The 24,082-nt window shown below is 53.6% G+C and overlaps 11 protein-coding genes across 11 annotated transcripts; 5 read left to right on the forward strand and 6 right to left on the reverse strand.

Annotated features, from left to right (window-relative positions):
- Nucleotides 1-851: 851 nt before the first annotated feature.
- BU25DRAFT_348094 (uncharacterized protein) lies at nucleotides 852-2,220 on the forward strand (the record flags this gene model as incomplete). The annotated part of the gene is made up of 2 exons (XM_033703183.1): nucleotides 852-1,956; nucleotides 2,006-2,220. 2 exons carry the CDS (start codon nucleotides 852-854, stop codon nucleotides 2,218-2,220), a joined length of 1,320 nt encoding a protein of 439 aa, XP_033558515.1.
- A 219-nt stretch (nucleotides 2,221-2,439) lies between these two features.
- On the reverse strand, nucleotides 2,440-4,120 carry BU25DRAFT_374167 (uncharacterized protein; the record flags this gene model as incomplete). Its single annotated transcript, XM_033704059.1, has 3 exons — nucleotides 4,001-4,120; nucleotides 3,480-3,940; nucleotides 2,440-3,431 (listed from the first exon to the last, which is right to left on the reverse strand). Coding segments are annotated over exons 1-3 (1,566 nt in total), but the record flags the coding sequence as incomplete, so codon positions are not given.
- Nucleotides 4,121-4,390: 270 nt separating this feature from the next.
- Nucleotides 4,391-6,107, reverse strand: BU25DRAFT_442019 (Clavaminate synthase-like protein; the record flags this gene model as incomplete). Its single annotated transcript, XM_033709270.1, has 3 exons — nucleotides 4,391-5,092; nucleotides 5,122-5,325; nucleotides 5,374-6,107. The coding sequence occupies 3 exons, from the start codon at nucleotides 6,105-6,107 to the stop codon at nucleotides 4,876-4,878; spliced, it is 1,155 nt and encodes a 384-aa protein (XP_033558517.1). The 3' UTR covers nucleotides 4,391-4,875.
- Nucleotides 6,108-6,318: 211 nt separating this feature from the next.
- BU25DRAFT_157878 (uncharacterized protein) lies at nucleotides 6,319-8,812 on the reverse strand. Its single transcript, XM_033700697.1, has 3 exons — nucleotides 8,172-8,812; nucleotides 7,108-8,124; nucleotides 6,319-7,056 (listed from the first exon to the last, which is right to left on the reverse strand). The coding sequence occupies exons 1-3, from the start codon at nucleotides 8,512-8,514 to the stop codon at nucleotides 6,530-6,532; spliced, it is 1,887 nt and encodes a 628-aa protein (XP_033558518.1). The 5' UTR covers nucleotides 8,515-8,812; the 3' UTR covers nucleotides 6,319-6,529.
- Nucleotides 8,813-10,185: 1,373 nt separating this feature from the next.
- Nucleotides 10,186-11,023, forward strand: BU25DRAFT_433562 (uncharacterized protein; the record flags this gene model as incomplete). Its single annotated transcript, XM_033708784.1, has 3 exons — nucleotides 10,186-10,366; nucleotides 10,485-10,979; nucleotides 11,010-11,023. The coding sequence occupies 3 exons, from the start codon at nucleotides 10,186-10,188 to the stop codon at nucleotides 11,021-11,023; spliced, it is 690 nt and encodes a 229-aa protein (XP_033558519.1).
- Nucleotides 11,024-11,256: 233 nt separating this feature from the next.
- BU25DRAFT_476504 (putative facilitated glucose transporter) lies at nucleotides 11,257-14,175 on the forward strand. Its single transcript, XM_033710953.1, has 7 exons — nucleotides 11,257-11,908; nucleotides 11,977-12,234; nucleotides 12,284-12,787; nucleotides 12,841-13,087; nucleotides 13,137-13,465; nucleotides 13,513-13,710; nucleotides 13,761-14,175. The coding sequence occupies exons 1-7, from the start codon at nucleotides 11,753-11,755 to the stop codon at nucleotides 13,932-13,934; spliced, it is 1,866 nt and encodes a 621-aa protein (XP_033558520.1). The 5' UTR covers nucleotides 11,257-11,752; the 3' UTR covers nucleotides 13,935-14,175.
- BU25DRAFT_413578 (uncharacterized protein) lies at nucleotides 14,082-15,021 on the forward strand. Its single transcript, XM_033707063.1, has one exon. It carries the CDS (start codon nucleotides 14,425-14,427, stop codon nucleotides 14,890-14,892), a length of 468 nt encoding a protein of 155 aa, XP_033558521.1. The 5' UTR covers nucleotides 14,082-14,424; the 3' UTR covers nucleotides 14,893-15,021.
- A 917-nt stretch (nucleotides 15,022-15,938) lies between these two features.
- On the reverse strand, nucleotides 15,939-16,893 carry BU25DRAFT_450715 (uncharacterized protein; the record flags this gene model as incomplete). Its single annotated transcript, XM_033709712.1, has 2 exons — nucleotides 15,939-16,479; nucleotides 16,607-16,893. The coding sequence occupies 2 exons, from the start codon at nucleotides 16,891-16,893 to the stop codon at nucleotides 15,939-15,941; spliced, it is 828 nt and encodes a 275-aa protein (XP_033558522.1).
- Nucleotides 16,894-17,622: 729 nt separating this feature from the next.
- On the reverse strand, nucleotides 17,623-20,416 carry BU25DRAFT_399062 (uncharacterized protein). Its single transcript, XM_033704931.1, has 2 exons — nucleotides 18,183-20,416; nucleotides 17,623-18,134 (listed from the first exon to the last, which is right to left on the reverse strand). Exons 1-2 carry the CDS (start codon nucleotides 20,307-20,309, stop codon nucleotides 18,000-18,002), a joined length of 2,262 nt encoding a protein of 753 aa, XP_033558523.1. The 5' UTR covers nucleotides 20,310-20,416; the 3' UTR covers nucleotides 17,623-17,999.
- A 12-nt stretch (nucleotides 20,417-20,428) lies between these two features.
- BU25DRAFT_158136 (eukaryotic type KH-domain (KH-domain type I)) lies at nucleotides 20,429-21,564 on the forward strand. Its single transcript, XM_033700698.1, has 3 exons — nucleotides 20,429-20,492; nucleotides 20,558-20,957; nucleotides 21,014-21,564. Exons 2-3 carry the CDS (start codon nucleotides 20,646-20,648, stop codon nucleotides 21,482-21,484), a joined length of 783 nt encoding a protein of 260 aa, XP_033558524.1. The 5' UTR covers nucleotides 20,429-20,492; nucleotides 20,558-20,645; the 3' UTR covers nucleotides 21,485-21,564.
- An 80-nt stretch (nucleotides 21,565-21,644) lies between these two features.
- Nucleotides 21,645-23,882, reverse strand: BU25DRAFT_399068 (meiotically up-regulated gene 71 protein; the record flags this gene model as incomplete). Its single annotated transcript, XM_033704932.1, has 1 exon — nucleotides 21,645-23,882. One exon carries the CDS (start codon nucleotides 23,880-23,882, stop codon nucleotides 21,645-21,647), a length of 2,238 nt encoding a protein of 745 aa, XP_033558525.1.
- Between the last annotated feature and the right edge of the window lie 200 nt (nucleotides 23,883-24,082).

The raw sequence follows: 24,082 nt of genomic DNA on the forward strand, positions 1-24,082 counted from the left end.
AGCCAATGCCGGCCGTTTGCTTGTCCGCTAGAAGCCAACGTCTTCGGTGGCTTATGCACCTTTGAAACATATCTAGGATCTGCATCGGGAAATTAGGATTTCTATCAACATCTACTGATCCATAGAACGCATCCCAGCCTCGACAGCCGGCGTGGTACAGTTTCACTATAGACACATGTCCGCGCCTAACAGATACCGTCAACTCAAAAATCGGCTTGTAGATTTTCTAACCTCGGCACAGAAACTGTCATCAACCGTATGGTTGTGAGGAAGATTCTGAGCCCGAGGCGATTCATCAAAGGCAAATTCCATGGTAACCACCAAGTCCATCAACACCGCAAGCTCCCGTCACGGCAAAACCCAACTTTTCTATCTTCCTGTCCACAAGATAACGCAAACTATGATAGCTCGACCAAAAAGTTCCTCCGACACATGTCAATTTCTAGCGTGCGCTAGCAACACCAAGTAACCCGGTGCCTACCTCAAGCAGGACAACGCGTCTCGGAACGCAATCAAGGTACCCAATTCGCCTTGTCGCATATCCAACTTGTAATCGATTTTCGGGTAGTAGCTGAAACTGTTGACTCATTTTGGAACACCGTGCGTGGAAATGTTGTGCAATGCTGACAGCATCTCTGCGAAGCCCTGTCAAGCTTCCGAGTACCAAGAGGTTGATCTCGGATCTCCCCACGGAAAATTGGGGGCCAGTTTTGCGACGAGTAACACGTGTTTTTGCGACTTCCAGACCGGTTGGATGTTGTACGCAAATTTCCCGTCGCTGTGGTGTTCAAGAAAGTCGTTCTTCTGGTCGATACTGCGATTGACTGTCGTTCAAGCACCAATTGCTCATCATGAAGTCGCATCTTCTGTCCACTCCATTGACTTCGGTCTTCTCCACGACGAGCTCGTTATCTTCGACTCGGATTGCATTGCAAGACTACCTTATCGGTCTGCGCGGTATCATCGTCCTGCAGTCGTTCCTCTTTGTCTTCTTTCAGGTTTTTCTCCCCACCGCAGTTCCTGACTCCAAGAACGAAGATGGACCATTCTATCAGATCATTCTACGCAAATCGTTCTCAGTCATCTTCTGCAATGAGTCCCTGATCTACTCCTGGGTCATCTTTCTCTCCGCCCGCACAATCGCTCTACCCTACCTCAGCAACACGACCCGCGAAGTCTGCGCATCTAGCGTCTTCCGCCGCAGCGTTCGACTGTGGCTTCCAACATTCGTTGCCTTCTCAGCCGCGGTCGCAGCGTTCACTGCCGCTGACACCACATACATCACCGACTTCTTCATACGCACCGGCAACATCTCTGCTGAGACACCAATGCGTATGCGCAACTTCTTGGTGTACTTCAACTCGCTATTTGAAATCTTCTGGGTGCACAAGCAGTTCAGCTACCAGGCTGCAAACAAGGTTTTCCCATCTGGCACGCTGTGGATCGTCTCAGTGTTGTTCCAGCAGAGTTACACGGTCTACATGACCATGATCATCGTGCCGTACACACGAGCCTCGTGGCGTGTCAAGGCGCTGTTGGTGTTTATCCTGACAGCATTCTGGGTCCAGAGCTGGGCGTGGTACAGTTTGACTGGCCTCTTGATCACTGATGCTGTGCTCAACATGGACCTTCAGGTTAGGTCCCGGACTGGATTTAAGATTGGGAAGTTTCGAGTGCCGATATGGCCGTTGTATGCAGCGTTCATCTTGACGGGTGTCATACTGCAGTTCATGTTCATCTCTTGGAAGCCGAGCATGCGCAACAATGAGCACCATGGGCATACTGGACTGTACACAGAGGGCACGCTCAATGAAGAGCTGGATCTGGATCAGCCATTGGCTCGAGTCGACAACTACTTCTTCATGCTGGGAGCGATACTTCTGGTCGAGACATATGAGACACCAAAGAGGATACTGCGGAGCAGGCCATTTGTTGCACTTGGAAGGAGGAGCTTCAGTAAGTGACCACACCACAATCCAAACAATCAGAGCTGATTATATCGTAGGTGCTTTCCTTGTTCAGTCTATCATCGTCTACACTATCGGCATCAAGCTATGGGTGTTCATGGACGATGCTGGAGTAAACAGTGCGGTGAGAACGTTGGCGAGCTTTGCTGTCTGCGCATCTTCTGTCGCGGTTGTTTCGGAGATCTTCTATCGACTAGTAGATCTCCCGAGTATTGCTGCAGCGAAGACATTCTGGACCTGGATGATCAAGTAAAGGGTGTACATTGACTCGAGTTTCAACAGTCTGCGCTTTCGTGTATAGTAACGTTTCGACCGCTTGGCAGCCGTAGTATTTCTAGCATGATAGGTACAACAATGAATTGATGAAGGCATATGCTCACCACAGCTTCCATTCGTTGTTCTACTTGAACTTGAACTTGCTATAGAAAGAGCTTCCTTTTTGCCTCAATTCCTTCTTCATCACTTTACGGCCGAGAGCACCTCCTCCTGCTAATTGCGCAATTGCCAAACAAATTGCTGTGAACGGTATAGCAGTTAGGAAGAACCATCCGTAAGTGTATTTGAGATCGGCAACGCTCTCGTTCATGCTGAAGAAAGCAGAGACGAAGCTCAGTGGGATAAAGATGGTTGCCAGCCACGTTAGACGGGTCAAATTGTGGTTGTCCTCTATGCTTTGCCTCGAGTCATTGAGGGATATTTCCGACGTTACGACCTCAGTCAAACGGTCAACGCGATCTTGTAGCTCTTCAAGTGCTTTCAAGACACGTTCGAAGTCGGGCTTGATATCTTCAAAAGCATCGGTTGCCCCTCCGTCAATGTTGAGATGTGAGGTCAATCTTGTCGCGGCCGGCAGCGCCTGCTTGATTGCTTCGTTGACCATGTCTCGGAATACTGGGATATGGCGTCGCCACGTGTGTAGTCGTTGCAAAGAGTCAGCAATGACTTCACTCTTTGAGCGTGTATCGTCGTGATGACGGAAGACGTCCGGAATCTCGACTTCCCACTCGATCTGGCTGAGTCGTGTCTTGACGTAGTCGCAAACAAGCAGCCATTCGGCACATATTGTGAAGAGAGTCGGGTAGGCAAGAACCTGCGGTTCAATCTTGTGACCAGATGCAGCCTCGAACCATGGGTACACGGTGGTCATCTGAACGATGTCATCATACCATGATTTTGATAGCTCGATCGGAGGGGGTGAGATTTCCATGCTCGTTGTGGGAAGCCAGTTCGTTCGGTCATGCCAAAGCGGCTTGCCCTGCTTAAGAGTGGGATCAAGGAGTACGATACCAACAGTACCGTTGCCGCACCTTCTATCTTTTCCAATCCAAATTGTTGTTCGAGTTCGCATGATTGAAACTACAGCACCAGGCTGGTCTTTGTGGGCCCAATGATTGTTGTCGTTGTCCGGACGTCGCAACACGTTCCACTTGTTGGCCTCCCATCTTGCATCCTCGAATGAGTTTTCTGTATCGTGATATCGAAGTCTCATGTTCCGCAAAAGAAACCACGAACGCTGTCTGGTACTAGACGTCAAACTTGGCGGCATTGCCCACGGATCCCGAGTGTTATGCCACACGTAGTCCTCAATATGCTCCCGGAAGAAAAGAGGGTCCACGTCAAATCTGGATCCGAGAAGTTCGATGACCTCACGAGACAGGTCTTCGACAATGAATAGACGAAGCGGCGGTGTTTTGGCAGCTCCTTGCGTCAACGAGTCCAACTTTTCCTTGAGTCCGGCTTTTCCTTCAGCTGAGTCGATGCGCATTACTTGTGGCGCCGTCTCTGGTTGATATTCGATGAAAGTGACTTCGGTTTTCTTTATGCGTAAGTTACGCTCTTCTTGGTTGTCCCTCAAACTCAGATACCTCCACTGCAGCGGCGAAGTCCCTACTTCCATGAAATCCGCTAGATGCCGCAGTGTTGGCCAAGATCTCGAGAGCAGTTTGACGTGAGTTAGGTAAGGCATATTACGACTGGCATCAATCAGCATCCACATGTGCCACATACGCCCTCCTATGGGCACTTTCACTCACGCGTCCAGATCCCAGGGCCGTGGCACATCCCCGTCATAGCAAGTGCCATTGGTGTATGTGTCGCCATATGTAGCCGAGTGCGGTATCTCTCTGTTGGAGCGCTGGACGGGCATGTTGATGGTTCCAGGGTTGCCATTCGCCATAATTCGTCGTGTGGAATCCGTGGAGGTAGATGCAGACCTGTCCATGATAGACAAAACGAAACAAAAGAGCCCGAAACATGGTTCGCAACGGGACGGCCCATCATATAGTCTCGTGATGAGGCGTTCCTAGGCGCGCATGGGGCTAAACCGGGAAGACTGAGGCTGAGCGGCTGAGGCATCCCCGGTCGCGTGTGGTGTCAGAACTGCGTCTCCCCACCAGTCAGACAAAAACAACATTTTCGCGCAGTGCAACACTGCGCTTTTTACCACAGCCTCAGAGTCAGAGGCATGGCGTTCGGTGAGCCTTACTTGATGAGAAACGTGGTGTTGAGGGTGGGTGAGCATACTCAAAATCGGCGGACTGAGAGGCCCGCAGGCGCTCGTGTCAGCGCTAAGCCAGCGGCTCGTGCCCAGCTCCTTCCTTCTCTCCCTCTTCCTGCACGTCATCACACTTTGACACACCTTCTCAACGTTGATCGACAGTGCGCCTGACTGCTCCAACACTTATCACAGCACAGGATAGACCTTTCGCTAAGTCTTTGTCAGTTTTGCTGCGCGTCTGACCACCTCTACGGCTAACAAGCGAGCAACAAGCGAGCGAGCTGAACATAACGGACGGTCTCAGCCTCATCGAACATTGCAAAGAGTTGGACAGTGAAGAATGGCATCAAAGTGTTGTTCACGACATTAAAGAAAAAAAATTCATGATGAAAACTAGCCCTAACGCGGGCATCACTTACTCTCCCCACCAGCCCCCAAACTCGCATTCCTAATATACGGCTCCAACGGGAAATCCTGCCTCTCCTCCTTCACCCCACCATAAACCTTCTCCCACGTATTCTCCGAATCCCTCAACCACAGCCTGACCAAATACCTCTGCATCTCCTCCGTATTCGTGAACCCATCGCGCGCATGGAAGATACTCAGGTTATTCGCGAACTGCCATCGCCTTTCTTGAAACTGAGCGAAACGGTGTACTTCTCGACTAGGAAGTGCAGGGCGTCGAGAGCTTCGGCTTGCGCTTCGGTGATGGGTGAGATGTCTCGGGAGTGGGGGAGACCTTGGAAACCGGTGAATGTGCGGTGAGCGCACTGGATGATCAGGCGCCCGCGGGATGTGGAGGTGGAAGGTTGGTGGTGGAGTAGTGGGCGGGAGACGTAGGGTTTGGTTTTGTCGCCGAAGCTGGGGTTGGGTCAGTGTGTGCACAAAAGGTTGAGTTGAGTTACTTACTTTTCTGCAGGCCACGGCTCTGCCAGCGTTCTGATGAGATCAGGTCGGGTATGTGCTAGCTCTTTGTAGACACGCCAGCTGCTCCTCAACTTGCTCTCTCCACCTTCGGCTGCTTCTTCGAGGGAGGGCAAGGCGATCACGTGTCCAGAGTCGGTGTGGAAGACTTGCTTATCTGTCGTATATGCTGGGGCGCCGATCTTGTTCGCATCGTAGACTTTGCTTAAGTCCTTGATGTGGTTGAGCACGACGTCTGCAAGCTTTTCATCGTACTGGTTGTGTTGACGGCCGCGAATAGGTGCGATGTGGGATGCAATGCCGGCATAGGTTATGATGATCTCCTCTCTTATGAGTAGACACAGGGAGACTGCGGATAACCGTAAAGCTAAAGGCGTGGTGGATCTCATGGAAATTATTCCCAGCTTGCTGTGAAGGTTTGGCAATGGGAACGCTTCTTGATCGACGTATTCAAGGGACTTTCCCAAGCTCTTGAAGTGCTGCAATGCCTTCTCGATCTCTTCGAGATCGGTTGCAGTGGGTTCGTATGTCCAGTCAAAGCGATCAGCTATGTCGGTATTGTCCCATACGAGGTCTGATTTGAGCTCGGTCGAAAAGCTAGGTGGCAGTGTTTTGTCTAGGTTGTCGCCCTTGAGGCGCCTCTGCACAGGTGCGAGGTACTTGTCATGGTCTGGTGTATAGCCGATATCTGGCTGCTGTGCGACTTCTGCAATAGCCATGTTGTAAGGAATGTGCTGATTCTTGAGGGGTAGTAGTCGATGTCTAATCACGGGGAATGCTTTGCGTGTGATAGTCACTACTCTTATAGCTCTTCGATGTTGAGGAGAAGTTGCAGATCAACGCCAGTGGGATAGCAGTTGACGTGAGAGCTGTAGTGGAGCTGCGATAGTTCAAGTTGGGGCTAGTATGGCATACTTAGTTGCCGCGTATCACCATGCATTCGGTACGCGCAGGTTGGGTAACTCAATTATTTGCAAGACACCGTGGACGCCGCAGATCGCCGTAAGACACCGTGTCGATCTCCTTGTGAGGCGTTCTCTAAAATCTACCCACATGCTCCCATTGATGTTACAAATCCGTCCCAAAACCGCCGTTCCTTACAAAACCTGCGTCCCCATACGAAGAATGCGCGACGATACGCTTACAAGTAGATTGCAGTGGGCCTGCGCTGTGCCATCCTCAGGAAAGTGGTGTTGCCAGTGTACATAGGCCATCCACTCGAAGCAGTACCGGTGCCGGTAACGAGGCTCGGGGTGCCCGTAATCATAGGCATGTTACCAGTACCTGTCTCAAAAGGACCCTCATCAGTCTTCGACGTCTCAGTCGATGGCTTGTCAGTGACCTCAGGCTCAGATGGCTCCTCAGTGGGTTCTGGCTCTGGCTCTTCGGTGGGCTCAGGCTCAGGGACATCGGTGGGTTTAGCATTGTCGGGTCCGACTGGCACACAAGTGGAGAAGAGCGGCCATGTAGTCTCGAACAAGTCCTTCTCGAATGAGGGAGCTTCGTTGACTTTGCCGGCGTTGAGGTTTACGTTGATGCCAACATCGGTTCCGAGTTGCACGCCAACGGTTTTCTGACTGTCGCAAACACCGACTGTGTCAACGATACCAGACATCTTTGCCTCAAAAAAAGGAAGCTGGGCATCTACAGCAGCTTGATAACCCCATTCTGATGCCTGTTAGCAGGCTTCGTGGTTGGATGTGTTGTGGTTTCACTTACTGCCAAACACCTCCGCCTTGATCTGAACACCAAGCTCACTCCATGCGCGAATGTTACCTCCAATCTCTGCACTGAAAGCCGGATCGATCTTCTCGAATTCTGGCTGCCAGCCGCTGATACTGTTCTCTTCTGGCTTGGTGAGTCTAACATCGACCTTTGCATCGTCCTTGATCTTAGCCTTAGCACCAACACTCATTGTGCTTGTACCCTCGAGGGCCGATGAACCGAAGTGGACGCCCATGGTGATAAATGGGCCGATCTCGAGTATGCCTGCGATCTTAAGCGCCTGAACTGGAACCTCGATCTCAGGTTTCATGTCCCATTGCAGTTCTTTGCCCAACTTCCCGTCCGCATTGAGGGACAGCTTCATAAGCCCGTTCACGCCCTGAGGGTGGACATTGAGAGTCGCATCGTTCGGAATCCCCAGCCAGTTCTTCTGAATATCGAAGTCCGCGATCACGCTTCCTCCAGTTGTCAGCTCAAGATCAGCGCTTAGAGCCATGCCAGCTGTCTCCTTCGAATCCTTTGCATAGTTGAAAAGGTTACCATTGAAGGTGTGCGAGATATCCATTTGTGTACCATCATCTCCACGACGTGCTAGATGAGGATGGGTGACATTGGCGGTTGCTGGATCAATGTATTCGTGGCCTAGATTCAGCTTGAAGGACTGTGCTATCTCATCCCACGGCTTCTCCTCCGCAGTAATTTCGGCAGTCAGTTTGGCATCATCGAACTTGATCGCACTGACGAGGTACGGAGACCGGTTGTCTCCTTTGTAGCACATGTCTGGCTCCGTGACGAGTGTAAAATGGTTGATATCCGCATCGTCGATCCACTTCCAGGCCGACTTGGCATAGGACAAAGACTCCACGTCATTGAACTCTAGTATCATAGGCTTTCTTGGAGTACCACAGCTGATGGACTTCATTCGCCTTGCGAAGTTCTCCACCGCGAGTATGTACTCATCGTCAGTCTGAGCAGACATAGTGAAGTTTGCAACATAGATGTTGTCGCCAGCTTTGGAAGGTTAGGCACACATTGACCAAAACGTTGGCATTACGTACCGTAACCTCCCCAAAAGAAGGTAGAATGCTTTGCAGGGTCGAAGCAGCCGTTTCCGGGCATCTCGCGTTTCTCAGACCGACCCCTCAAGAGAACACCAGGGTCGCTGATGGCCTTGAGCTCTACTGAAGGAAGAGCGCGTTTGGTAACCACCTTGGCATGAAGATCATCTGGACTGTGAATAGGTTCCAACTTCAAAGGAGTCGGAGCTCGTTTGGCAGCCTGACCAGAGGCAGCACCCGGGTGATGATCGGTACCCCAGGGTTTGAGATCGACAGCACTCGCTTCCAGAACGAATGCAGTGGTCAAAGCCAGCTTCAAAAGACTGCTTGAATTGAGGATCATGATGCTGTGTTACAGGTCGACTCGCGTACGATATGTTGTCAATGAATGTAAGACCTTCGAGGTCGTGCAAAGAGCGAATCAGAAAGGAACGTTTAAAGATAAAGACTGTGGAAGAATCGCAAAGAGCGCAGTGAAAAAGAATGTGATGAAAGCTTGAATACTATCATGGTGACACTGATGGAGTACTTTGTATACAGTAGAAGTGGCCTCATGTGAGGCCTTGAGACCGTCAAACTCGTAGGATCTCCGTCGTCAGCCATCCGCACTGCCATGAGCAAGATGGTCATTCCGGGTCCGTAGTGCTTGAAGTCCACCGTTGGGTTAGCAAGAGGGACTGGGTTGAACATTGTATGTGTGCAGAGGAAGCGGATACATTCCAGGTTCCGTACCCCGATCGAGACACCTCTATTATTACCCTACCTTCTTGAAGCATACTGAACATCGTCTAGCTCGGCAGGACCCAACATGAGATTGATGTGAAGTCTCAAGGACAGAAAGACATGGTTGAAGTCCGAAGAGAGCTGGGTATACTTCGGCTACAGAGATGTCGATACTCAGGTACAACCCCGCCGGGGTAAGTTGTGATTGTGGAGTGGTTCAGCTGCAGTAAGCATCTTGAAATAGCAGACCGGTGCAGCTTCGGGGTTCGATATTGATGTGAGACAAGGCGGACACTGTGGGTACCGTAAGGCAACCAGGAATCACCCCATCGCCTGTCGAGAGTCAGCATTGGGTGCGTTCTTCATGTTGAATACACTTGAACTTTCTCGATAAATGATGTTGAAGCTAAAGCTGTGTTGATATGCGAATTTGTGATGGTGGTAGAGGAAAGAACGGCGCAGGGCAAGGCGCAGGGCAAGGCGCAGGGCATGGCGCAGGCACACCAGCGCGACGGAGCAACGGCCGCCGTTGGCGGACCTTTCAGCCCCTTTGCGGCGTGGTACCTCCAACTCTCCTTCTCACCGCTACACGACGCTGTGAACGTCCTCAAATGCGTATGTCTCGTGCCAACTAAGCCTCTACGAGCGAGATTGTATCTCGCATGTTCTTTGTGAAGTACCGCAGCATTGGTGCAGCCAGTATCGAGACCGTAAGCGCTAACGCCGAGTGGAAATGAGCGCCTCACAGCCATTCGTTTGCAAGAGCTTGGGAATCCCTTGCAATCCAACATACCAGCACAATTATTTCCAGAAAGTCTGGAGATTGCTTGCTTGATCCTGCCAGGCGGCATGGCTTGTTGAAGCTTGTTTTGCGAACTTGCAGCCTTGCAGCGAAGCAGCCTCGTCCTGTACCCGCTCACTTGTGCGGCGCACGCATCGGCACAGCGCACGTCCCTTGCTACATCATTCAGGTTCTGGCCCCGGGCTATGCAATTTGCTGTGAAAGTGTGCACAGGTACGCTCGGGGTTGGGTCAGGTAGGTATGCCTAGAATATGGCGTTTCACAACTCCGTACAGGCCCAGACAACCTCATCATCACGGGCGGCATAACATAGCGCTCGGATCATGCGGCAAGCAAAATACCTGAGGACGTTGAAGGTACTGTATAAGATTCGAACGGAGGCCTGGTAAACTCATCAGCCTACAAGTCTTGGTCTTACAGCTCCATACCATCAGTCGCAGTTGTATTCTCTTTCAACGTCAACTTCACATCTTCACTCGTTCATCCAGGATGCGTTCCTCTACAGTCATCGCCTTCTTCGCAGGCTCAGCTGCCGCACAGTCGACCGCAGTAGTCTTGAACCCGCTGATGCCCGCATCCACTCTCACTGTGATCGGATCCAGCTCAGGCACGACCACCTATGTTAACTCATGTTCTGATGGAGGTATTCCTGCTTCCTATCTCACTCCCGGTAAGCTGCCTCCCAAGCCTGGCGGTTCGAAAGCCGTATTGACTCTTAGCAGAAGCATCTGGCTCGGTTGCTTCTTCGAGGGCTTCTGTGGCCTCCTCAGCTGTGCGCTCAGCGGCAGGTACCCTCGTCACGACACCCATCTCTGCACCATCGACCACCGCGGCCGCACGTCTCCGCCGTCAGGAGGACGGCTTGTTTGGTGGTTTCTGCGAACCCATCACCATCAAGCAGGGCTCTTCGTCGGTCGAAATCCACTTGGAGGACCCCACAAAGGGTGCTTGGACCGCCGACATGAACTGCGCCTGGAAGGGTGAACTCACGTCCGCCGACCTGACTTGTACCGCTACCCAAAGCGGCTCTTTCGCCAAGCTTAACGATGCTGAGGGCATTACATCTGACGTCCTCAAGGCAAGCGAGGTTGCTGAAGCCTCAGCGATCCAGACTGTCAGCGTGGTTCAGTCTGCCTCCAATTCAGCATCCGCAACGGCATCTGGGTCTCAGTCTGGCTCCGCCAACGCTACGGCCTCCGGATCTGGCGCCCCTGTGGCCACTGGTGCTGCGGCTGGAGCTCCTCTCTCCAAGGGCGTGATGGCTTTCGTCGGTGGTGTTGCTGGTGTGTTCGCTGCTGCGCTTGCCTTGTAAGCACTAGCTGGGTGAGAATTTTTGTTCTGATGGGGCCACGGAGGGTGGTGTTGCATTGTAAGATCACGGGTACACTCGTCGCATCTTCGGCACTGTTTCACGGTTGGACATGACTCGTTAGCTCTCGTTTCCGCAGACGCTGCATCCCACACCTGTTCACATGGGGTTGAGGGGTACGTCCTCTTGTCTTACTAATACAATCGTACTACTTTCTGATCTTCAACGTGCATCAAGTGGTAATCCGTAGTCCGTAGTGCTCACATCAATCCTTCAGTGCGTTCAGCGGCGGCATTCAAGGAATTCGATTCGACCTTGTGGGTCCTCTCCGCGTCCGACTCCGGTCTGGGGTTGTTGGGGTGGAGCCAAGCACGAGTCCACACGAGCTTGCCCAAATTTCCTGGAGAACCATTTGAACGTTACAAGAATGCCAAGCGATGGCATGTGACATACGTCATCCTCATAATAGAGCTATCTGCATGCGGGAAAAGGCATGTCTATCAGGTGACAATGCTCCAATTACCGTTAGGCCGCATGCCGTTCACTGTCCCCGCAACACAACAGACAGGGATCAAGTGAAGGGCCTCCAACGCGCGGACTAAGTCTCTCCGCAAAGTACCCCACTGTAATGCGGTGACTATATAGTCTTCGCGCAAGAGCCCGGAGTTGACCAAGAGGCTTCGCCACCCACCTAAATCTCGTCAACTTCTTGTCAACTGCTAACCTCACTGCTAAGCACCGCCAATCATGGCTGCTGACGCGAAGGAATTCGAGACTGTCAACTCAGGCCCACCTGCCTACAACGAGAAGATCGAAGACTCTACTGCAAAGCACGATGAGTTTCCTGGGGACACTGGCCGCCGCCAGTCGGTCGCTCTTAACATCGTCGAGAACCCTCTGAAGGTATGCGCAGTCGTCTTGCGCCCAGCAATTCGATACGAGGCGGAGAATTACGTGCTAATGCTTCACAGCGCAAATCGCAAGAACAAGCCGTCTCTGATGCCAGAGAATGGGCTGAGGCCCATGGTATGCAGGAGCATGCGTCGCTATTCGGAAGGGCTGCCTTGGTTGCACGAGACCCGGAGCGTTTCGAACGCATTGGTGAGCTTGAAGCTGATGAGCTCGAGGCTCTGAAATACGAGCGCGACCACAAGTGGCACGGGTCGAAGATGCTGTGGTACTCGATCTCACTCTGCGCTATCGGAGCTGCTACTCAAGGATGGGACCAGGTAAGGACAGCTTATAGCTTATAGTCAACAAAGTACTAACGATGGCTAGACTGGTGCGAACGGTGCCAACTTATCGTTTCCTAAGGAGTTCCACATTGATCAAGGCGCAAAGAACGAGTGGATTGTCGGTCTCATCAATTCCATCATCTTTCTGACTGCTGGCCTAATTGGTGCCTTCATCGTCGACCCGCTCAACCACTACTTCGGACGACGTGGTGAGATTTTCATCACCGCCCTCTGTCTTACTGCTACTCCCATTGGATCCGGCTTCGCCAAGTCATGGCAAGGACTCTTCGCCGCGCGTTTCGTGATGGGCATTGGTATCGGCGCGAAGAACGCTACTGTCCCTGTCTACAGCGCGGAGATGGCACCAGCCCGTATCCGCGGTGCTCTTGTCATGTTCTGGCAGCTGTGGGTCGTAATTGGTATCTTCTTGGGTTTTTGCGCCAACATTATCGTAAAAGATACGGGTGACATTGCATGGAGATTGCAGTTGGGCTCTGCCTTCATCCCATCGTTTATCCTCGGTGTTGGTATCTTCTTCTGCCCTGAGGTGAGTTTATATCCAAATGAGAAATTCGCAGACCAGCTAATATGCTTTCATAGTCCCCCAGATGGCTTATGAAGCACGGAAAGATGGCCAAGGGCTTCAGGTCGATGGTCAAACTGCGCGCTCACAAGATCATTGCGGCCCGTGACTACTACTACTCCAACGTCATTTACGCTGAAGAGCTTCGCGTAGCCGGCGACAGTAATTACTTCACGCGTCTCCGTGACTGTTTCACCGTCCCACGAATCCGCCGCTCCAACTACGGCGCCTCAACAGTCATGCTCGCCCAGCAGATGTGCGGAAGTGAGCAACGATATACCACTCGTAAGGTGTTGATACTAACAGTGTATAGTCAACATCATCTCCTTCTATTCGTCCTCCATCTTCGAGAAAGTCGGGTACACCGCCGAACAGGCCCTCTACGCCTCCCTCGGCTACGGTGCGGTTCAGGTCGTCTTTACGATTCCCACGCTGTTCCTTATCGACACTAAGGGACGCCGAACACTGTGTTTGATCACATTCCCGCTTATGTGCCTTTTCCTGCTCGCCGCTGGTCTTTCCCTTCTGAAGACAGACGGCTCTCGCGGCGAAAAGATCGGCCCTGTGGTGTTGTTCGTCTATCTCTTTACTATCATGTACTCGCTCGGCGAAGGACCGGTCGCTTTCCAGTACTCTGCTGAGGTAAGAGCTTCTGTTCAACTTTGAAGGTATAATTTTAATCTAGACAGGTATTCCCCACGATTCATCGTGAGCAGGGCATGGCCTGGGCTGTCTGCATCAACAACACGTTCGCCGGCATCCTCGGTCTAACCTTCCCGCGTATGCAGACCGTCATGACGCCGACGGGTGCTTTTGGCTTCTATGCTGGGCTGAATCTGATCGCGTGGTTTATGATATTCTGCTTTGTGCGAGAGACCAAGCAGCTCGTAAGTCACCTTGTCTCTCTTGTAACAGACCGTTGCTAATGTGGACTCAGACGCTTGAGGAAATCGACCAGGTCTTCTCGGTTCCAACAAAGCAGTTCATCGGTTACGAGATCAAGATCTGGCTGCCGTACTTCATCAAGCGCCACCTCCTCCGCAAGAAGATCGTCAAGCCGCCGCCAATCATCGAGAAGGCTGAGAGCGCCGACTCTATCCCTACGGCTTAGGTGCGCATAACGTGAGATAAGCGTGGTTTTGTTAGCTACTCGGTGCTATCTGCCTCGTTGTGTAGGCCGCAAATTTGGAGAATAGACTTGGTAACTGTAGATTCTAGAGTCAGCCTTGTGAGGAAAGACGAAAGCGGTTTTGACGATAAACTGTTACGATACCCATACGATAATATGATATCCTCTCTACTTTATCAGGCGTCCCATTGCCGTGCAGCTGTTCCCTCTACTTTTCAGCTCACCGGTCTCAAGGCCACCATATCTCGCGCACACCACAAACAATACAATGCGCTGCATTCAGACATCTTGCACACATTCTGAAATCAGGTCCGCCTTGTCTTTGAGCATCTGACTTCGTGTAGCCCTACCAAGAGAGAGAGATCGGCAGTGGCTTATCATCAACTCCCCCAATACCCGTCCACTTACCAAGGCCGTCCACAGCGGCTAGCGGCCTGAGTACGGAGCACCGCCATAGGACGTCATGTTAAAGATGACCACTTCCCGGCTTCGGTCTCACACACACAAACCTTCCGTTCGCCGTTACGAACGAGCTCAAGTTATACTCAACGACACGCATAGCGAACCGTCACGCGGTCTTTCAAGGTTATCAAGCATCAATGGCCTCATCACCTTCACAGCCATCCTGAAACCACATTCCCAAACACCGAGTCTCAACAATAGACGAGCTATACCGCTCCCTGGAAGAAACCAAGGTGCCCACCAAACAACGAGATCCATACTACATCCACACCGCCAACGGCCGCGACCCAGTCAACCGATCACCGTGCATACCCACCACCATACCGTCCACACAACCATCCATCGCCAAACCATCAACCAGCATACCAGACAACGAAACAGCACCCACCCTCTCAACTCCCCTCATCAACCCCAAACACCCACCCGAGATCTGTCCCCCAACTACTTCGCGGTGGCAGAAACTCAAGGAAGCGAATGAAACGCGTAAGAGCAGAGAGGTGACGAGGATAGGCATGGATGAGGCGGTGAAACGGTCGGGGAGAGATCCGAGGGGTTTTAAGGTTGGGGATGACGGAGAGAAGGAGGGGTGGACGGAGAGGCAGAAGAGGGCGCGGGAGTGTGTGCTTATGTGAGAATGGGTGGAGGGCTGGAATGTAGTGGGGTCTGGAGTGTAAACAACGCTAGTGTGACGTGGCAGTCACTCTCATGGCAGGTGAGGTACGACAGGCAGGAGCACCCTGAACCGTGACAATTTTTGATGTTCGCATTACGGATGCTGGTATCCGTTTGTTTGAAGTATAATGATTGCCGAAATGTATGGACCCCCATGGATTTGGGACCGTGATACAGACAGTACATGCGCACTGTGGTTTCGCTGTGCGGACAAGTTTGTGAGTGGTCATTATCCACGTGTATGTCCTGCAGTAGGTCTACCAGCGTGTCACATCTGTCGAACCAAAGACATACAGCCACTCGGAAGCTCTCGCTTCTGTATGACGTGGAGAACATGGGCTAGTGTACCAGACTTAGGGGGGTCCATACATCTTGGTAAGCACCAATATTGTCTGGGTGCCGCAAGCTTAGAAAATACAAGAGCGTACGGTGACCGACAGCGTAGAGCGTCACCCAAGCACAGGAGCGCGACACTACGCTCCAGCGACACGTCCAACATGACAATTTGAGTGAAGGCATCGCAATGGTATCCCAACATGCTCCCGAATATCCGTCTGTCCAAGTGACGAGTCTCCAAAAGGCCTGTTGAGACATGAGGGATCACGCTGGATCCTGGAGATCTTCCAGCTTATCGAGGGAAGGAGCCTTGAGCAAATCAAGCTCGAGATCGCCAAATCCTCCAGCCGTAGCCATTTCCGTGAGTCTGCCCAGCATGTAAGTTGTTGTTATTGAACAGGAAGCCAAAGGCGAGTTTGATGAAGCAAAGCTTGTTTGATGGAAGATCTATGTACTAACAGAGGAGCGCTGAATATATACTCTGGTAGAGCTTAAAGTTATGTGATATGCCGAGCTTCAACAGTTGTAGTGCCCACACATTCTCTCGGCTCGAGCTTCAGCCGCCTTCAGCGCCTTCTTTGCGACGACCATCTCTCTTTTCACTGCTCTGTCTTCACATCCGCTCCTCTTCGATCCTTTGTCTGGACTGCCAGTCCTCAGTGTAGCGATCTGATTGTCGCGTTGTCGAGCTTGAACATCCAGCCCAGGTCTCGTCTTCAGGAGCTGCTTGATGATGCTGAGTTCTGCTCTTCGAGTGCGTGAGAGGTACTCTTCGTTCACTGACAAGTTCGCACTTGAGAAGTCGTGTGACAAAGGACGACTACGAAAGCTGCTGCAGGTGCAGTGTGCTGCGAGTGGCAGAAGCGCAAGCTCGAGAGTCTTGCTGGTGCGTTTGTGCGTTCGTGCATCTTGGCGCCGGTCATCGGCACGCAGTGAAGGTGAGGAGAAGAGCACCCCGCACACCGCACGAAGTGTTCTCATCAACAGATCTGATATTGCAAAGCCTTGCTTGTTGGGAGTCATCAAGACAAGAGAGCGTGCGCCGAGGTTTCTGTGCCTGTGATGACATGAGCATTGTTAGGAAGATCTTTCGATTGAGATATCGTTCACCTCAAGCACAGGAACGTCGACATGTGAAGAATAGGAAAGCAGAATATAAACTCCATGTCGTTACATTCTCTCACCACCGGAAGCGCTCAACACAGCCGCTGTACCCATTCAAGTCCAGATCATCGAAACGAACATGCTCAACAACATGGTCGAGGTCCTCGCCCTCTTCGTCCTTCCAACTCGCCACTTCTTTCGCCCTCGGAACAATCTGGACACTGCAATTCGAAGTACGCAGCGCTCCTAGCGTTGTCGGTCTTGCTTGGACTGAAGAAGTGCCAGTTATTCGAGACTCTTCTTCAACTCCACACCGAGAGCATCTTCCCAAGCGTTGCAGCCATGTCCAAATCAGCAGCCTGCTCATCCGCTCTAGCACACCGAAAGCGTACGAGGAGTGGCTGATTCTCTGTCAGCCATTGAGTGATAGCTTTTAAGAACGAAGCCGTTTGCTCGAGTAAGTCGAATTGAAGCGGTCGAGGTGAGATCAGAGTTTTAGCCAGAAACGATGACGCTTGTATTGGCCCTTTGGGTTGTCTTCGAGCTCGGCCAGCTCGCGCTTTGTACGTTGCTGCATAAACTCAATCTCCAGCGCGCGAAGCTCGCCTATCATCCTCACAACCTCTTCTCCGTTGAATTCTATCTAGATGTCGTCGGAGACGAGGCTTGTCAACACGCCTGTTACTTTCTCGCTGACGATGCTGAGCTGTTGATCATTCTCGAGGTCCTTGCCTTGGGTCGCTACTTCTTCTTCCAGCGCGCGGAGATCAGTCATGATCTTGTTGGCCTGGTATGCGTCGCTGTCACTCATATCGGGGGCCGAGTTCCTTGGACAGGATCTCGAATCGCTCGCTGAGGGTGATGCTTGACGATGCTGCAGCAATTGTGAGATCTGGTACTGCGGCAGCGGTGATTGATGACACTGGTGGTTCATCTCCTGGACCGTGACTGAGAGTGTATATTGTGTTGTTTCGAGCAGTCATTGTGATTTGATGGGGTAGACCTTAGTGGGTGCGTGCCCTTGCAGCTGAAGCGTTGGTATAAGTCCCACTTTTCGGTCGCTAGGAGGGCGAAGTAGGGTTTTCAGAATGGAGAAGAGCGATTGTCGGTCAGAAGAGTTTTCGTGTCTTACAAGCATGTAAGGTACGACGAGGGCAAGGCGGAGAGAGTACGAGGCGAGACGTGGGGCGAAGGGAGGTAAGTCCTAGTCAACGCTGCTTCCTCACCAGACACTCGAGCAGGAACACTGGATGGCCATTGCGGAATAGCTCCATAGCTCTTGAATAAATGTCAAGTAATCGTCTCATCATAAAGATATACTGTACACATACTTACACACAAAGCCCGTCCTCCTGCCCAAAATTCATCCTCGGTCCCATGTGGTGACCTTTCCAACGCCATAGCGCCATGCCAAAAGCAAAAAAGCACGTATCGTACAGGATGCAGACCTCCTCATGCGGGTATATCCATCTATTATGCCATATTACCAGCCAGTCCCAAGAACAGTGCCTGAGCAGCTAACTGCAGCGTCCAAATACCAACCTTCTTTATGCGACGTTTCCGTACGGTACGGTCGTCGAGGACGTCGCGGGCGAATGCGTCGTACATCTACTCCTGTTAGCCAACATCAGATCTCATGTAGAGTTTGTGACCCACCTCGCGCGAGACTTCCGCCATCAACCCGCTATCGTACAATGTCCAGCTGCCATCGAACTCGCTGACTTTTTTCACCACTCTGCAGTTCACAGGAATGAACGTGCGCTTGCTGTTAATGTACGCGACAATGGGTCGTACAAGCGCATTGTTGACGTACGAGATGTCCCGTGTGAAAATGGGCACTGCGGCGCGCACGTCGTTGAGGTGGACGCGCAGGTCCATGATCACGAAGCGGTCGTCTTCTTCGCTTGTCTCCTCCTCGTGGTGGTGATCGTCGTCGTGGTGATCAAAGCCGTGGGCGGCGTGATCGGAGAAATGGTGCTTCACTGCGCGCCCGTTTTGGCTGACAGTGGCTTCGACGCGGTCGTACATGTCGCTCATGACCTTTGCGAGAGACTCGTCGTCGTCGTTGGGCAGCATGATGTCGGCCACGATGTCAACGTTGCCTTCGTGGATCCAGGAGAATGGGCCGTCGTAGCCCCGGTTCAGGTGGTCAATGTTCAGTCCGTCGATTCGTATACGAGAGTGCTTCTTCCAGGTAGACCCATCTTCGGTATCGCGGCCGTTGGACAGCTGCATGCCCGTGTAGTTGTGCGTTTGGCGCGGGTGGACTGTGAAGAGAGAGTGATCGAAAGAGCCAGACATCATGTTTGCGGAGAGAAAGTCGTAGAATAGCCACTGTTTGCGCAGCTGGGGCAGGTCGCAGGAGTAAATGCTCACAGGGAAGGGGCGGAAGCCGTCGGGTTGGTAGATGGTGACGAGCAAGTCTTCCATCTTGAAAGAATCGAGCTCGAAGTCGCCGGGGTTGTGCTCGTGTTTGTAGGATCGTGGATCGACGCCTTCCACAGTGTGGACCGAGGTGCGGTCGATGACGCCGCGAATGCCCTTGATCTCGACATCCTTCAGCAGTCCCTTGCCGTTGAACCACTTTGAGAAGGACAGCGTGACGTTGACAGTGTCAATCGAGACGTCAAACTGGGTGTAATTGGTGTCTTCCTCCACCGCCTCTTCCACCGGCCCATCCTTTCCTGCCTGTGCAATAGCAGCCTCAGCAGCAGCCGAAGTCTGCGAGCCCTTGCTAACCTTTCCACGGCCTTGGCCTGGTCGGCGGGACACAAAGACCCTGCGGAACGAAATGACACCATCCTTCCACTTGGGCACGACAGCAGTCTCGAAGACGACCTTGATGCCAGACGACTGCGTCAGGTAGTTACCGATCCACTTGGCCAGTGTTTCCTGCGAAAAGGCAGTGTTGATCAGGAAGACGGTCAACATGAAGAAGGTCGTAGTGCCCAGAATGACCCAGGCTACGTGTGCAGCCAGCACCCACGAGAACAGGGCGTACAGTTCGTCGGCGTTGAACTTGCGGTTGCTGCGGATGGTGAGCCACTTGAAGCGGACCTTCATGCGCGACCAGAAGCCCGATGCAGCAGCCAGCAGCTCTGCCTTGCTGGGACGGTACAGGTGTGGGACGTGGGGGAGGTGGGGGAGGTGGGGGAGGTGGGGGAGGCGGTCGAGTATGGTATGCGAGTCGTCGTGTTTCGTGTCTGGCGTAGACTGAGCGGGGCTCGATGGCGTTGGAGGGGTCTGGGGAGTCTGGGGAGTCTGGGGAGTCTGGGCATTCTGGGGGTTCGGCGACAGCTCTGCTTGCGGTGCCCCTTGGTTTGGCTTGCTCTTGGGCGGGCCCGCGGTCGCTGAGCTCTTGTTGCGGCGGTCGCCACTGCTGCTTCTGCGCGGTGCGCGGTGTGATCGTGTCGAAGCATCCCTGCTCCAAGCAGCGAGAACAGCGACGGTGACGCTTTGCTGGACCGCGCTCGGCCGGGGCGACGCGGCTCGAAGGAGGTGTGCGGGCGACGGCTTGACGTGCGCGGGCAATGGCTTGACGTGTGACGGGCGCGTGAACGCTGAGGCTGTCGGTATCGGTGTCGGAATCGATGTCGGAATCGATGTCGGTATGCGGTGACTGTGCGGATCCGATGCTGTCGTCCGTGTCTGCGCTCCGTTTCCTCTGCACAGCGCCGGCCAGCCGGCCACCTCGAAGCGCGGGAGAGCGCTCTGCCTCAGCGGCTGGGGAGCGAGCGCGCACCGCAGGAACGCGCCGGGCGAGGGTGCTACCTGTCGACTCATGGTAGTTGCAGCAACCACATGACTACGCGCTCATTCTGTGTGGGCTTGCGCCTGGTACAGGGGGTACAGGGGCTCCTGTTGAATAAGGGGAGTGCTGTCAGGTCGAGTGCCCGATTCAGACTCACGTCATGGTGTCGGAGAGGAATCTTGATAGCGGAAGCAGCAGCCCGCTAGCCCGAACCGGTGAGCCCAGCCATTCTCGCCTCACGAAATTTTGGAGGAGCAAAGCTTATCGATAGCCCCGCCAGTCCACGACCCCTTCCCTTCACGCGCCGGCTTTTCGACTTTTTGCGCCTGCACCGAGACGAGCCCATACAAGCACGAAATATCGCCAGCATGCCCGCCCCAACAGCGCTCCAGCGCCGCCCCGAAGAGTCTGCCAACGACATCGCCATGACCACGCCGCTGCCCGGCGACGAGCCCACAGAGTCCGCAGACCTGATCGACATGGACGCCGTCGCAGACGAAGTCCTGCCCGACACAAACCACGCCGCCACAGACCACACCGCCATCGTGGTCGACGAGAGCGGGCGCCCACAGTTCGCTCCCTCAAGCAGCATTCCGCTCGCCTTCCGCCGCGAGACACGAAAGGTGCCCATCCCGCCGCACAGGATGACGCCGCTCAAGAGCGCATGGCCCAAGATCTACGTATGCTGGAGTCCCTATGCTGTGTGGTGGCGGACACGCACTGACTGTTACTGTAGCCGCCCCTGGTCGAGCACCTCCACCTCCAAGTGCGCATGAACATCAAAACCCGCTCCGTCGAACTGCGCACCTCCTCGCTCACCACCTCCACCGACGCCCTGCAGAAAGGCGAAGACTTCGTCAAAGCCTTCACGCTCGGTTTTGACGTCGACGATGCCATCGCGCTGCTGCGTCTGGACGACCTGTACATCGAGACCTTCGAGATCAAAGACGTGAAGACGCTGCAGGGCGAGCATCTGGGGCGCGCAATCGGCCGTATTGCCGGCAAGGACGGCAAGACCAAGTTTGCGATTGAGAATGCGAGTCGGACGAGGGTCGTGCTGGCCGATCAGAAGATTCACATCTTGGGCGGGTTCAAGAATATTCACATTGCGCGGACGAGCATTGTGTCGCTCATTCTTGGCCAGAACCCGTCGAAGGTCTATGGAAACCTGAGAACGGTTGCTGGGAGGATGAAGGAGAGGTTCTAGACGACCAGGGCAAGAAGACGCAGGGTTTTGAGCATTTCCAGGCGTTTGGGTGGGTGTGGGATATCCAGGCACGTTTGCACGATTTATGCACGAGACAAAAGTCATAGACACCACAAGCAAACGACTTCTCTTCACTTCCAAGTCCACTCACCATACGGATTCACCTCCCCTGCCGTCTTTCCCTTGCTCCTAACTCCTCTCCAGCGCATCCCTCACCTCGCGTCCCGCAAGCTTCAGCCCTTTCACCAAGCCACCCATGCCCCCCGTCTCCACCCCCACCATCACACCTCCCAACCAGCACCGCAGCGCACTCTCGCCCTCCCTCACCCCACACACGCTTGCAAGGCACCCACTGCACCCCCCTCAGACTAAACTTTGCATGGTCCTCGTACCCAAATCCCGGCCCAGCATACAGCGTCGCGCTCGTCCAATCCTGGACACTCTCCTGTCCCAAATGCCTCAGCACATCTGTACCCTCCGCCGACCGGACCTCAAGCGTGTAGAACCGACTCGACCCATTTGTCGGATGTGTGATACTCAGCGGCGCCAACGGGCTGCGGCTGAAAGAGATTGATGGGCTGGTGAGGCCTGTGGCGCTCCACTCGATATCCACGTCGCGCGGGAGCGATTCGACCTGGACCACGAAACAGGGCGGTATGGGGAGTTGTGAGGGGTCGGGTGTGGCGTGGGTGGTTGTGAGAGCGGAGAGATCGGGGATAGGTGGGCGGTGGGTGGTGTCGTTGAAGAGGGCGGTGTGGGTGTTGCGGCGGTCCCAGGGGTCTATATCCAAGGCATTATCTTCATTGTCTTCGTCTTCGTCTTCGTCGCCGTCTGGCCGTTTTGAAGAGGGGCTGTGGATTGCTCGCCACGCCGCTTGTGCGATTTTGACTTTTTCTTCTGGGTTCTCACCAGAGGGAATGAAGCCCACGGCGCCTGTCCACCATCGCACGCCCTTCGCGCGCCCGATACGCCAGAGGTGTTGGAGGGAGAGTGTAGCTTGGCCTTTGAAACCGCGCTCGGTGTAGACGGCCATAGATGCCGGGATGAGAGGAATCTGGCCTGCTACGTAGACTACCTCTCCACTACTGGCTTCGGACTGACTGGGCTCCCAGGGCAGTCGGACAGAGATAGCCTGGCTGTAAGGACCGATGTTTGCAGGCGCCCAGTAACTCCTGCCTTGGACATGCAGACCTTGCCGCGAAACGGAGCGTACGACCTTGCCTTTGCGGTCTTTGGCGTCTTTGTCGATGACGATGCTGAGCATGACGTCGATGCCTTCCGGCATGGAGTCGCCGACTGAGATGGTGACGCGCGCGGGTGGATTCACGCCGGAGAAGTACTGTCCGTAGACCGGGTTGAGGACAGTGAAGTCAGACATTGAGCGCAGGAGGAGTGTGCAGTGATTGATGCCGGCGCGTGACAGGTTCCATTGCTTGAGGACATGGTTGAGGCGCAGGAGAATCTTTGTCAGTTGCCGCGAAGGCGAAGGTGAACTCGGGGTGGAGGAGCGTGATGTATCGGAGAGGTTGGAGTACGTGAACACTGTAGGTGTGTCGGTAGATGCGTTTCTAGAAAGGTCGTCGAATGTCGATGATGTCTTAGCGACAGGCTCGCTCAGGAGTGTCGCGTCATCTGAGATGAATGATCGTGTGTCGTTACTGTTCTCCTGCTCATCCAACACCCTCTTGAACTCATCATCAAACATGTCCGGAATCCTCAACGCTCCACTCCTCTCATCGCTCTCCTCACCCTTCTCCTCCAGCTCACTTGCCCTCATCTTCAACACCGACTGCCCGCCCTCACTAACGCCCGCCGCCCCCGGCTCAATCCTAATCTTCTTCTTCCAAAGCGGCTTCGGCCCATCCAGCGCCAGCGTCTCAAACTCCCCACCCTCACCCAGAACAGCACCATTACTCTCCTCCCCAAACCTCGCCATAGCCTTCTGCAGCTTCGTAATTGTACTCTGCACAGCGATATTCCAGCCCAGAATCCTCTCATCCAGACCACCAGACGCCGTCTTGATGATGATCGCCTCCTGCCCAACAGCCGCCATATCATGCAACAGCTGCGACTGCGAGTACGGCGGCAGCAGTGGATACTGCCACAAATACGACAGCGGCGTCAACCCTAGCCTGATCGCTACAGACTCGACTCTCGTGCGCTGGTACGTGCTTAGAATCGCGCCTGTAGACACTGCGTTCGCCTCGGGATGCGCAAGCATCGCCTTCTTCAGCAGCGGCACTAGATCTTCTGTTTCATCCTGCTCTTGCTGGGACCGTGGTGTGGAGTAGTCTCGTTCCGAGTTTACTGCATTTCCGATGATTTCTTGCCGGTAGAGGGGTATACCTAGTGCTTGCTCGTAGAGGGGGATGACTGAATGCCCCACAGTTTGGTACATATAGCTGTTGATGTCTTCATTGTCGCTGGCCGTGGGGGAGGGGTGCAGGTTGGCCAGTGCAACGATGTTGTGCCCGTTTGTTATGCAGTGCAGGATCGAGAAGAATGAGTCTTTGCCGCCGGAGATCAATGCGATGACGTTTAACGCCATTGTTTGAAAAGGGTGAGGCAGGAGTGAATTCAGCAGGAAAGAGGGAGCGC

Source organism: Macroventuria anomochaeta (assembly GCF_010093625.1).
Source record: "Macroventuria anomochaeta strain CBS 525.71 unplaced genomic scaffold BU25scaffold_31, whole genome shotgun sequence".
Taxonomy (NCBI): Eukaryota; Fungi; Ascomycota; class Dothideomycetes; order Pleosporales; family Didymellaceae; genus Macroventuria; species Macroventuria anomochaeta.

Coding starts and splice junctions, on each gene's coding strand:
- BU25DRAFT_158136 (XM_033700698.1), top strand. CDS start 20,646: ATGCCCGCCCCAACAGCGCTCCAGCGCCGCCCCGAAGAGTCTGCCAAC. Junction 20,958..21,013: donor GCGCATGGCCCAAGATCTAC/GTATGCTGGAGT, acceptor CTGTTACTGTAG/CCGCCCCTGGTCGAGCACCT.
- BU25DRAFT_157878 (XM_033700697.1), bottom strand. CDS start 8,514: ATGATCCTCAATTCAAGCAGTCTTTTGAAGCTGGCTTTGACCACTGCA. Junction 8,125..8,171: donor CTTCTTTTGGGGAGGTTACG/GTACGTAATGCC, acceptor AACCTTCCAAAG/CTGGCGACAACATCTATGTT. Junction 7,057..7,107: donor CAAGGCGGAGGTGTTTGGCA/GTAAGTGAAACC, acceptor AACAGGCATCAG/AATGGGGTTATCAAGCTGCT.
- BU25DRAFT_413578 (XM_033707063.1), top strand. CDS start 14,425: ATGACCACTTCCCGGCTTCGGTCTCACACACACAAACCTTCCGTTCGC.
- BU25DRAFT_399062 (XM_033704931.1), bottom strand. CDS start 20,309: ATGAGTCGACAGGTAGCACCCTCGCCCGGCGCGTTCCTGCGGTGCGCG. Junction 18,135..18,182: donor TGGCGGAAGTCTCGCGCGAG/GTGGGTCACAAA, acceptor TAACAGGAGTAG/ATGTACGACGCATTCGCCCG.
- BU25DRAFT_476504 (XM_033710953.1), top strand. CDS start 11,753: ATGGCTGCTGACGCGAAGGAATTCGAGACTGTCAACTCAGGCCCACCT. Junction 11,909..11,976: donor TCGTCGAGAACCCTCTGAAG/GTATGCGCAGTC, acceptor AATGCTTCACAG/CGCAAATCGCAAGAACAAGC. Junction 12,788..12,840: donor GTATCTTCTTCTGCCCTGAG/GTGAGTTTATAT, acceptor ATGCTTTCATAG/TCCCCCAGATGGCTTATGAA.